At 40.1% G+C, this 12,041-nt stretch overlaps 1 protein-coding gene across 1 annotated transcript; it reads right to left on the bottom strand.

Moving 5' to 3' along the window:
- Positions 1-9,731: 9,731 nt before the first annotated feature.
- LOC146630091 (uncharacterized) lies at positions 9,732-11,786 on the bottom strand. The gene is made up of 2 exons (XM_085355590.1): positions 11,735-11,786; positions 9,732-10,603 (listed from the first exon to the last, which is right to left on the bottom strand). Exons 1-2 carry the CDS (start codon positions 11,784-11,786, stop codon positions 9,732-9,734), a joined length of 924 nt encoding a protein of 307 aa, XP_085211716.1.
- Between the last annotated feature and the right edge of the window lie 255 nt (positions 11,787-12,041).

The following is a 12,041-nucleotide window of genomic DNA, read 5'->3' as shown; positions in this document are numbered from 1 at the left end:
TATGCTTTTTAAACAAGTGCCATTAACATAGGTTCATTTTTTACTTTTTGTGCACTTAAATTTGAGTCCTCAAGACAAATTGGCGGTAAGAAGTACTGTATAACAAAGTACAGGGATAGTGCAATCACAGTGTCACATATTTTACACAAAGCAATTTTAAAATGCTGTGTTTGTTTAGACATTTAATTCTGATTCAGAAATGCAAACAAAGTGTTCAAAAATAGAGATTCATACGAACATAGCAGGCACTTTGCTTTGCTCTCTCGTCTTTCTGCCTCTGTGAATAGCTGTAAGTAAAAATGGAGGGGCCATTGACTAACAGTCCATGTTCAGACCAGACTTTTTAACTGAACGAGGCAGTCACTTTACGACCGTCAGCCAGTGCATTTCACCTTCCTCCTTAGCAATAACTAAGGCAAAAATGCAGTTCAACCCAAGGCATAGTGAGAATGGGCTTCATGAACATGGCTGAAGCAAATGTCATGTTCACAGTGTGAGATATGCTGAGTGGTGCATAAGTAGTTTGGGTCTCCTTAGAGAGTACTCTGAAGGTGTGCCTGCATGTGTGTGTTCTTCTATTGTCTGTCATTCCAGCACACAGTTCCAACATTGTTACTTTTCAAGCACCTACACCTGTGCGGCAGACTCACACCCAAGCTCCTGCAGTGGGAACTCTAACCTTTAGTACGTGTGTCCCCACTCAGCCAGGTGAGATATAGCAGAACAATTCAGAGTCTGACAGTAAGGGTGAAGACGAGCCTGACTGTTGGTCTGCTCCAAACAAGCCCATAAGCAAGCTTTGAAATATTATGTCACAAAATTGTGAAACTGGGACATGAAATTTGATTTGAAAATGAAATTCATCCTGATCAGGAGCTGTTATGATCTAAATGGTGTTCTAGATCCAGTAAGCAAACAGGAAGAGCTGCAATGTGTGTGCTTTTTCAAAATAATACAAAGCTATAGTGCAGACTACAGCGCCATCCAGTTGGTGTTCGCTCTCTCTGCGGTAGAGTATCACTTCCTGTTCCAACACATAGTGGTGTTTTTGTGTAGCTTATATGCGTAGCAGTTTAATTATAACCTTATAGATAACGTCCTATTTCACAGGGTTAGGGTTAATCGTCCTGCTTGAAAATGACGTGCTCAAAGTGAATTGACTATTTCGCTTTGGACGTCTGCTTTCAGCACCTGACGGCATGTCCAGGTGAATGAGCCGCGCTTTGTGTTTACATCTTTTTGCGGATTCTGTTTACACATTCAAAATAAAGAGAGAGAAGTTTGTTTGTTAATTTCCCCCAGGGATCAATAAAGTATTCTGATTCTGATTCTGATTGTTTGTTTTTTGTTTCTTTAACTTTCATCAAAGTCAGAAGTATGCATACACTTCCTTATTATTTGGTAAAATTGCCCCAAAACTGTTTCACTTGGGCCACACGCTTCAGGTGTCCTTCCACAAGCTTTCTGCAACAGTTTGCTGGAATCTTGGCCCACTGCTCTTGACAGAACTGGTGTAACTGGGTCAGGTTTGTAGGTCTCCTTCCTGAGCGGTATGATGGTTGTACGTTCCTGTACTTTTTATTCTCTCGTATTATTGTCTGAATGGATGAATGTGGGACCTTCAGGCATCTGAAAATTGCACCTAAAGATGAGCCACACTTGTGGAGTCTACAATTCATTTCCTGATGTCTTGGTTGATTTTCCTATGATGTCAAAGAAAGAGGCTCTGTGTTTGGGGGTGTGGTTTTACATGCATCCACAAGTGTGCCACAAATGAACTCAAATGGACTTAATTAACCGATCGAATCATCTTAAGCTCAAAATAGAAAATATCTGGAGTTTAGCTTTTGTTTAAAGACACTTGCTTTTACTTTACTTGAGAGATACTGACCTCAACAAACAGCTTGGGTTCTTCAACTGTATCTTATGGACACTTAGGTGAAGAACAGAGCTGAGCTATGAACTGATGGTCACCTGATGGTGAGTTGGGTCAGGTGGTGGGGGAGGATGCTGGACACCCTTTAACTGCCAGTTTGACAGCATTCTGAGGGAGGCTTTGGACACATTCAAAATCCTGCTCCTCACATACAAGGCCTTAAATAATCAGGCCCCATCTTAACTTAATGACCTTGTAGTACCATATCACCCTATTAGAGCACTTCACTCTCACACTGCAGGCTTACTTGTTGTTCCTAGAGTATTCAAAAGTAGAATAGAGAGACAGCCTTCAATTTTCAGGCCCCTCTTCTGTGGAACCAGCTTCCTGTTTGGACAGACACTATCTCTACTTTTAAGATTAGGCTTAAAACTTTCCAAAATATATAATTAGGGCTGGCCAGGTGACCCTGAATCCTCCCTTAGTTATGCTGCAATGCGGTGGGCTGCTGGGGGATTCCCATGATGCACTGAGTATTTCTTCTTCAGTCACCTTTCTCACTCACTATGTGTTAACAGACCTCTCTGCACTGTATCATACTTGTTATTAATCTGTCTCTCTTCCACAGCATGTCTTTATCCTGTCTTCCTTCTCTCACCCCAACCGGTCGCAGCAGATGGCCCCGCCCCTCCCTGAGCCTGGTTCTCCTGGAGGTTTCTTCCTGTTAAAAAGGAGTTTTTCCTTCCCACTGTCGCCAAAGTGTTTGCTCACAGGGAGTCATGTGGTTATTGGGTTTTTCTCTGTATGTATTATTGCAGGGTCTACCTTACAATACAAAGCACCTTGAGACGACTGTTGTTGTGATTTGTTTTCTGTATAAATAAAAATGAAATTGAAATAATATAATAATATAGTTTAATAAGATTACAGTCACATGGAGACATAGGGCACTATTAATTCCTTTAGTACGTTTTCATGACAATATAGTCATATTTTTAGTTTATGTGCAGAGAACAGAGACAGTTTGCTGAAGTACAGATGATGGTGTTGGGCCATCACCAGAAGAGCTTCACTTCATTTGGCTGTGATTGGTCCAACTATCAGGAACTGTAATTATATGATGAAACAAAATTCTTTCACGCTGGCCTGAGATCTGACATCTGTGAAGACTATATCATATAAATAAATCCTTTTACGAGTCCACAAGAAACACCACAAATCACAGGGCAGTCTGTGATCTTTCAGGACAGAGACATCAACAACAGTGACAGGACCCTCAGCGTCTTTCTACTGAAGCTGTCAGGCCCTGCTCAAATTTGAGCCACAAGCCTTTGGATGAAATTTAATTCAGGTCTTGACCAAAATACATTTATGGTCAGTTCATACTGTAGATCTTCTATAATAAATCGACGGTTTACACAATACTCAAAGTTTCATTTCTCAGCTTCATTTCCCTCCCAGCACTTTATGAAAGGCAAAAGCAAAAACTGCTGATGAGTAACTTTGCATCAATGTGTGGAGTATTGCAGCTTTTCATGCAGCATGATAAGGCTTCATCATGACACTGGTGACTATACAATGGTCACCATTCAGACAGAAAGGCAGTTGTTAGAGGGTGAATGGCAGGAACACTGTGTCTGCTGCCTCTTCTCTTGCCTCTGTGTATCAGTGAGTATTCAACAACAGTTTCTATATTTAACTGCTGGTTCTTACTGCATAATTCTGTCTGTATAATATAAAAATGATTCAATGCATCGAGTTATGCCAAACCTCACAGAAACTGTGCACGGTGGGTATTCTGAATTGCTGCTCGGCACATATATGCAGACCACAGTCAGAGCCTTACCCTCTGCTGCTTGAAGTCACACAGAGGTAACCCACTCGCTCTCTGTCAGCACGCAGTCGCAGACTCGTGAGTGAGGTTGTTTTTTTCTCTTGTTTTGCTCTTCTACTCTTAAGAGCTCCATTAGCCACACAGAGGGCACAATATGTTCTGCATTGCTTCTCAAAGTTAGCATTGGTTAGTGATCATGAGCTGTTTTAGGTTTATAAATCATTGGTTTACACCACATTCCTCTGAATTAATGTCACAAATTGACAAACTGACAGTGAGATACAGTGAAGTGTGTAGAACATGTAATTCAAATCAGAGCACGAGCAGAACAAGAGCATGAAGCTGAGATCAAACTTCATTTGCTTCCATCTATAAGGTGCAGGTCACTGAGGTCTTCTGACAGAAACCTGCTGGTGGTTCCTCGTTCTAGGCTGAAAACCAAAAGAGACTAAGTGTGTCTTCAAGGCTGTTGGCTGATAATCTATGGAATGCACTAATATTACATTTGATCTCTGCGGTCTGAACATTTTTTTTTTCCATTTTTGAAAGTTACTGCATGCACAGGTTTTTATTCCCACTTGTAATACAGTTAAATATATTGGAAATATCAGATATCATAGAAGTTGTTTTTAGTCAGCATATAGTTCAAAGTAAAAATTCACTGTGCTTTTATATTAAAATTCATAGATCGATAAGGCTAAGCTAGACAGGCTTTGCCTTCACATAGTTGTTTGGTAGTTATGTTGGTTGGCCTCCTCTATTTCATTGCTCTGGATAAGTGGTTGTCTTTCAGGGAGAGCAAATGCATGTTTCCAGCTTCTAGCACGCAACCAGGATGATCCTTTGTACCATCGTTTTGTAGTTAGGACCGCAGCAGCTATGGCTATTGTCAAAATTCCTCCACAAAGCCCTGCAAGAAGCAGCCACGGCCACACGTCCCGCAACTCATCGAGGGAAGGGTGCAATGATTCTGCTAGCTTTTGACTAGCATCTAGCAGGTGGGTGTATTCATATCCCAGGTCTTTGCTGGAAATGAAGAAGTCTCTGTTCCTATGCAGAGGTAGGAATGGTGCCATGTGGTATTCACTGCTATGGCCTATAGGAGCATTTGACTCTGGATACTTGCATTTGCAGAAAAAAGAAAACAAGCAGAAGAAAACGAGAGCAATAGAATAAACAACATCACGATGATATATGGGAATATAACTGTAAATACTAAATATTAAACATTACTGTGCAGCACGTAAGATCGACAGCGCACAGTGTGCTTTGAGGTAGGAGCCAAAAAAGGTGTAAAACACCAGTCAGTGTCACGCCGCCGGGTATATCAACTTCTCTTTTAAGCTGTGCTTTCTGCTTCACGCTCCGTGCCCACACATGTAACAAGGGCTGCTACAAGGCCCTTTAAAACAGGAAGTAGCATGTGCTGCAGTGAGCTTGAATGGTGTCCCAATGCGCTGAGCAAGCACAGTGCAAGCATGCTAGCCAGGTGTGGTGCGTGATGATAAAGTGGTGACTAAAACTCTATAAAGGACATAACTAATATAACAGCAGGTCAGGGTTACTCTTACAATTTTCTCTGGTAAGAAGTCAAAATCCTTCATATAGAACTCTGAAGTTACCTGGAGAGATGAGATCCTGCTTCATAGTACAGGCCTCAGGGCAACATTTCAAAGTTAACGTGCAAAACAATCAATATATGTATTTGTATGTAACTGACAAAAAAAGGAGAGAAAAGTGTCCAAACACTTCTTGTGTCATTCCAGAGTTGAGGTCGCAGGTTATGGTGCCACCACTGGACTAGCTAATGAGAAAAGAAGGAAGATGATTTTTAACAAATTTGTTGTATTAAGAAAAAAGAAAACAAACCATCCAAACTGTTACTTTATTAGTAAAGAGATGTTGCAGATATTTGTACTGAAATTGTATTTTTCTTCATTTCTAATGTGTTCAAAGTAAAAACAAGCTTTTCCTGTGAGCTCAGACCATTTTATTTCTTTCTGCTGCATTTCTGCATAAAATACAAATCTGCATCATTTTTTAAAAAGTGCTTTAAGCTGAACTAATTGTCCCTTTTTTCTAGAACCTGGTGAATCACCCTCTCTTCACTGTGCAGAGACTGAGGTTGTCAGCTGTACAGAGCTTAATGATATTTTACAGAAATAATTCCCCGAGGTCCACCGAGTCAGGAGCTATCAGCACTGGTTCTGTGGACAAAGTCCTGGGAAAGATATATGTCGAGTGAGTTTGCATGATCCCTCAGCTCACAGCTGCATTTATTAAACATTCAAAATACAGAAAGATTTTATAAAACTGGGAAACTGTATTTCTGTCTTGCAGGGAGACTCTGGTGGAGGAGTGGTTCATAATGGCAGGATTTATGGGGTCTCTTCTTTTGTGGGAGATCCAGACTTTGTATGCAGAGCACCGGCTGCCTTCATGGACCTCTGTGATCCTGAGTATGCAGATTGGATCAGGAAAACTATCAACCCATAAAAAGCTGTGAGGTGTGGATAACTGTAAACAAGCTGAAATAAATAATCTTTTAGAGTTTAGCTTTGGTTTCTTTTATTCTGTTTGATATAAGCAGTAGAGGATTTCAGAATTTCTGTGTTATTTGCCAAAAGACGTTTTTTCAGCTGCACCCACACACAGTTTCTTTAGATAACTTCAACTGCAGAAAGTAAAAACTCAGCATTAAGTTTCAAATGCAGTTTTAAAGATAATGATAATATGGTGGCCCTGAAGAAAACACCCGTCAATAGAAAAAGCTGCAAAATCCTGCAAAATGTAACAGAAGTTGAATAAAACACAACGGAAATAGAAAAAAATGCAACAAGGCTGAAAAACTGAACAAACAAACAAAAAACAAACACAAATTACAACAGAAATAATAACAACGATATAAAAAAAAATAGAAGTAGAAAAAAAACTTTCTCATCCTAAAACTTGGTGACAAAGTGGAACATGGTAAGGAAACACTCACTTAAGTGCTGTCATTACTCAAAGGTTCCTGATAATCATGCATGAAGTGATTTCTGGAGGGGAATGAAACTTAACTGAACTGCTCCCTGTGACATTTTGACCTGTCAAACGCAGGCGTAACTCCTGTTATTCATTGTTGTATTGCAGGTCTGCTGTGCACGACGTCTGTGAATCTGAGTAATTTGGTACAGATGAAGGAATAAGACTGCTCAGATGCTTTGGGTGTCACGTAATGATCCCTCAGGTTTGGGTGTCTTTGGTGCCCTTTGATTTCAATCTACCTGCACATTGAACAGAAATCCTGCCATGACAGAACACACTAATGCCTTTTCAAGGGAGAACCGATCCTAATCTGAGCTGTCAGCCCCAAGTTCTCTGCAGTCATCAAATCAAGCATAATCTGGTTTGAACAGGCTCCCTGCCTCACTGCAAAAGCCTTTTTACCAGCTGCTGTTTGACAAATTGCAAAGCCTCTGAAGAGACTTTAGAAAGGGGGAAAAAGGATACGAAGAAAAAGCTGAACAAAAAGCTATCCATGCACTGTTTAACATTTCACTTGGAGCTTATTGACTGTATTCTATCTGTGGATTGCATTATAGCTTCTCTGAGAGCTTTGCTCCCTGAAGATTTTATGATCTGTGAACACTGAGTCTCTCTTGTGGCTGTAAACCAGTCTGCTCAGCATGGCACTGCATGGCAGAGTTTCTCTCCATTTTTTGAATCACCTTTGCTCAGTTGTGCTCCTAACTGATCTCCTGAGTTTGGCTGTATTCCTGGACTTTGCCCTTTAGTTACTCTTCAGTCTCTTTGACACACAGGCTGCCAAATTTGAAATAACATTTTTAGTTTTGGAAAAAGAAGAGCGTGTCTAGCAAATTCTTGCACATCCTTGTTCTTAAATAGCACTTTTCTACTCAAGCACTCAAAGTACTTTATACACCTCATTCACCCATTCATACAAGCACTTTTCTGTACCTAAGTTCTTTCTATCTAACATTCATACTCTGATGGACACATGAAAGAGCAGTTTGGGGTTCAGTATCGTGTCCAAGGATACTTTGAGATACAGATCAGATCAGTCCCTAAGGACCCCAAAGCGCTTCACACTACATTCAGTCATTCACCCATTCACACACTGGTGATGGCAAGCTACATTGTAGCCACAGCTGCCCTGGGGCGCACTGACAGAGGCAAAAGTTGAGTTAAATCTGATTTATGTTCATTAATGCCCCTCACACTGTAACTTAAAGTAATAAATCGGTCACTGATTAATTACAGAAGTACGTCTGTGAGCATAAAGATTTAAGCCTTGGACCATCAGGATAAAATGTGGTTGGGAAACTTAACAAGCTTTGATAAAACTTCATCAGTAGCTCAAGCAAGACCTCAAAACCTTCGATCACCACGGGTGGTTAGCAGACTGTGGTTGTACCATGCAGCCTAACAACATGCAGTAAATTGCAGGTTAAAGCAGTCTGCTTACACATTGTTAAACGAGGGAAGGGAACTAATGTGGCTGTCACATTACCCTTTTGTCCCATTTCATCCCAGGACTTGATTAAATTGCTGCTCACTTTCTACAATACTTAAAACTGATCAGTAGGACCTGAAACTGCAAACATTCAAACATTCAGGCCAACAATCAGTTGGTGAACATATTAATCTACTACAATTAGCAAAAATGAATAAATAAACAGAAGAAAGTTAGAGTGATATCAGAGTCATGCAAGTTTTTGACCAGCAGGTTAAACTCATGCAAATTAGCTTCATCCAGGCTCATGAAAACACTGTCCTGCTTATAAACAGCAGATCATTTGTGTCAGTGTCAGGATGGTTTATATTTGAGCTTTTAGTTCACACAGAACAATTTTTATTAATTGTTTTTAGCGATTACGAAAGTCTGTGAATCCCCAAATTGTTCAGTTGTTCTCTTTGCTCCCCATGAGGTCACTTTCACCATGTGACAAAAACAACACCCCATTCTACACACTCGGGCCACCAGCAACTTTCTAAATCCTCAATAAAAAGCTGACAGGTTGCAATGATGTTCCAAAGAACTTATTAAGAAAACAACTAAATACACAGAAAATGTTATGAAAATTGGTTTATTTTATATCTCATAGTTTTAAATGATGCAATAAAAATATGTATAAAACATCACAAACTGTAATATTTTACAAATGCTTACGTCCTGCTGATGCAATGGAGACATCTTCCAGTGACAGTCTTCATCAGTGTGAGTGTGAGGAGGATCCTAAACCCACCGACACAGAAGTGCATGTTCACAACTCCCTCTGTGCAGGCGGGGTCAGGACCCTCCTCACCCAGGGTGAGGAGGGTTGGTGCTGTGGCCAGTCAGGTATGAAGTGCTGAGAGTGGATCTTTGGTCCTCTGTGCAGCTCTGTCCACTCTCAGCTGCCCTGCAAAGTAATAACACGAGAAAGACGTCATTTTAACACAAAACAGCATTTTCATTGTTGGTAGCTGCAGTATGTTGTTAAAAAGCAATTTTAAACCCAACGTATACACATGAAAAATATAAATAAAGCTAAACCTACAGTGCTGCTGACATAGGATGATGATTTATACCAACTATTGGAAGAATTTTGTCTTCAATACAGTTTGTTGTCAATGTGAGGTGATAACTTACATAGTTGGAACACAGCACCACTCTCCCGTTTTTCACTTGGTCATCCATCCTTCTCATCGGGTTGGTCGGGGTAAGGCTGTCTTCTGGGTGGGGTGTTTGCTCCATCTTGGATGTTGAGTGTCTGAAGTGTTGAATTCTTAGCCACAGGCTATATCTTATGTAAAAACAAGAGACTACAGTCAGTTCACTGCATCATTTTTAAACCTTTTCTACTTATTTGTGTTGAGATTAAGTACAGACTTACCTTTGTCCTGCATGGTGAATTAGGGCTTGGGAAAAACATATATTATTCAAGAAAAAAACAATACATTTCACATGTGCAAGTCAGATGTTCTTATATCTGTAAAAACACAAAGGCAAAGTTTAAAAACACATTCTAACATAAACTAATCAGAGTCACTGTCATCAAGGGAAAGGTTAAAAAGCCTCTCCCAGAAACATCTGACTCCAAAACTACCTGAGGATGTTGAAGGGGCATCAAACTGGTCACTCACCTTGCACCTCTTTGCACTTACCTCTTCGGTGCAGATGTCTTCTCTGCTTCTCTTTTCTGAGGAAGGAGCAGCAGAGGGAGCAGAAGAGGAAGGAGCAGCAGAGGGAGCAGCTGAGGAAGAAGCAGCAGAGGGAGCAGAAGAGGAAGGAGCAGCAGAGGGAGCAGAAGAGGAAGAAGCAGCAGAGGGAGCAGCAGAGAGAGCAGCAGAGAGAGCAGCTGAGGAAGAAGCAGCAGAGGGAGCAGCAGAGGGAGCAGCAGAGGGAGCAGCAGAGGGAGCAGCTGAGGGAGCAGCTGAGGGAGGAGCAGCTGGCGGATCACCAACTGGGGCAACAACTCGAGGGAAGAGTGGGGCATTGGCCTGGCCGAAAGGCGGCATGGCGATGGGGGCAGCACCTGGAGCAATAGGACGTTGCCAATCGTGCCAAAACGGCTCTGGAGGGTGCTCCCGGATGAGAGGGGAATCATCTCTCTCATCCATGGTGTCATACCCAGAGTCATCGCTAAGCCAATCCCCCCACTCTTCTGAGTCGTTCCAGTCAGATGAACTGTCAGTCTGTTCACTCACCTCTTCATCATCTACAGGTAAGTAGTGGCGGTACTCACCATACTCACCTTGCTGTTCACCGACATCTGCATCTGATGCTTCATGAGAAGAAGGTGAGGGTGAGAGAGGGATAAAATACTCACCATACTCACCTTCGCTGATACGCTGGGTATCAGTGTCCTGAGCTTCTGCAGGGCGTTCAACCACATAGTCAAGACGCCCTGTGAGGAAACAATTTTAAAATAACATTAGGAATGTAATATATATATATATATATATATATATATATATATATATATATACATAAGCTATAATATATATACATAAGCTATAATATATATATATATATATATATATATATATATACATATATATATATACATAAGCTATAATATATATATATACATAAGCTATAATATATATATATACATAAGCTATAATATATATATATATGCTATAATATATATATATATATATATATATATATATATATATATATATATATATATATATATATATATATATATATATATATATATATATATATATATTTATATTTATTTTTTAAAATAAAAACACAACCTCCTTGGCAAGAGTAAGAATTGCACACACAAAGCTCTGCAGGTATGTCTGAAAATGATGGTCAAGTCAAAAACAAACAAACAAACAAACAAACAAACAAACAGAAACTCTTAACTCAGAATCCACATATTTAGAAATGTGCCGTGAGGACAGATACATCTAATCTGTGGTAAACATGCTATCCCTGTGTAAATATCCCTGTGTACAATATCTCTCTCTGCTATCTAATAAGGTTAAAAGCATTACCGTAACAGAAGATGGGTCTTAATGCCATTATTACTACTGTTTTCATATTCTTTTGATATTATTTTATTTGTATTTTTTTATCTTTGTGTTTTGCAGCAGAGAAAAAATATAGTTTATGTCAATAAAGCCTTTGATCCGGAGAAGAAAAGGATGTCAGGAGGGGACCTGGATCTGTGTGTTTACGCCTGCGTGTTCTGAGGCCATGACATCTTGAAGATGCCGTTACCACAGAAACTGATTTTTGGGCATTTTACAAATTTTAGTCCATTAAGCTATTTTTAACCATTTCATTTTAAAGAAAAGTGTCAAATTTGAAGCCTTCAAGTCAAAGTAACACCTTTTTTCATATTCATACACCAGTCGTTAATAATTTCTACACCTCTCCCGGAAAATTTAAAACATACAAACAATTTACGGGAAACAATCTTGAATACACATATTTGATCACGTTAAAACTTGATATTCACACTGGAACTTGTTAAATTATTACAGTAATTTACATTTAAAGAAATTTTCAAACGTACCTGCAGCGAAGTCCAGGTGACAGTCGGGGAGTCCGGGTCCACGGCGAGCCATCTTCAAACTTGAAAAACAAAAACAAGTACAAACGATCGACAGATGAAGTACTTGTTATGCGTTCAAGTTATATCCGCTTCCAGTAAAATGTTTTGCAAAACTTAGCTTTCCACAGGCTGAGGTTGGAGCAGGTCGAAACAAGTCCACGAGCAAGTGTAAACAGACGTTTGGAACCTTGTGAAGCATTTATATACCCTCGGCGGCCATGGTTACGGTTGTCAACGTGTACACGTGCACGTGATAGAACTATCCGGT

Source organism: Diplotaxodon limnothrissa, linkage group LG6 (assembly GCF_057381915.1).
Source record: "Diplotaxodon limnothrissa isolate DT_005_m linkage group LG6, D_limnothrissa_male_GT1.1, whole genome shotgun sequence".
Lineage (NCBI taxonomy): Eukaryota > Metazoa > Chordata > Actinopteri > Cichliformes > Cichlidae > Diplotaxodon > Diplotaxodon limnothrissa.
Note: the sequence above shows the minus strand (reverse complement) of the source record. Positions and strands in the feature narration are given on the sequence as shown.

Excerpts from the sequence above, each read along its gene's own strand:
- LOC146630091 (XM_085355590.1), bottom strand. The coding sequence starts at position 11,786 with ATGGCTCGCCGTGGACCCGGACTCCCCGACTGTCACCTGGACTTCGCT. Across the intron at positions 10,604-11,734 it reads TCACCTGGACTTCGCTGCAG|GGCGTCTTGACTATGTGGTT; the intron begins GTACGTTTGAAA and ends GTTTCCTCACAG.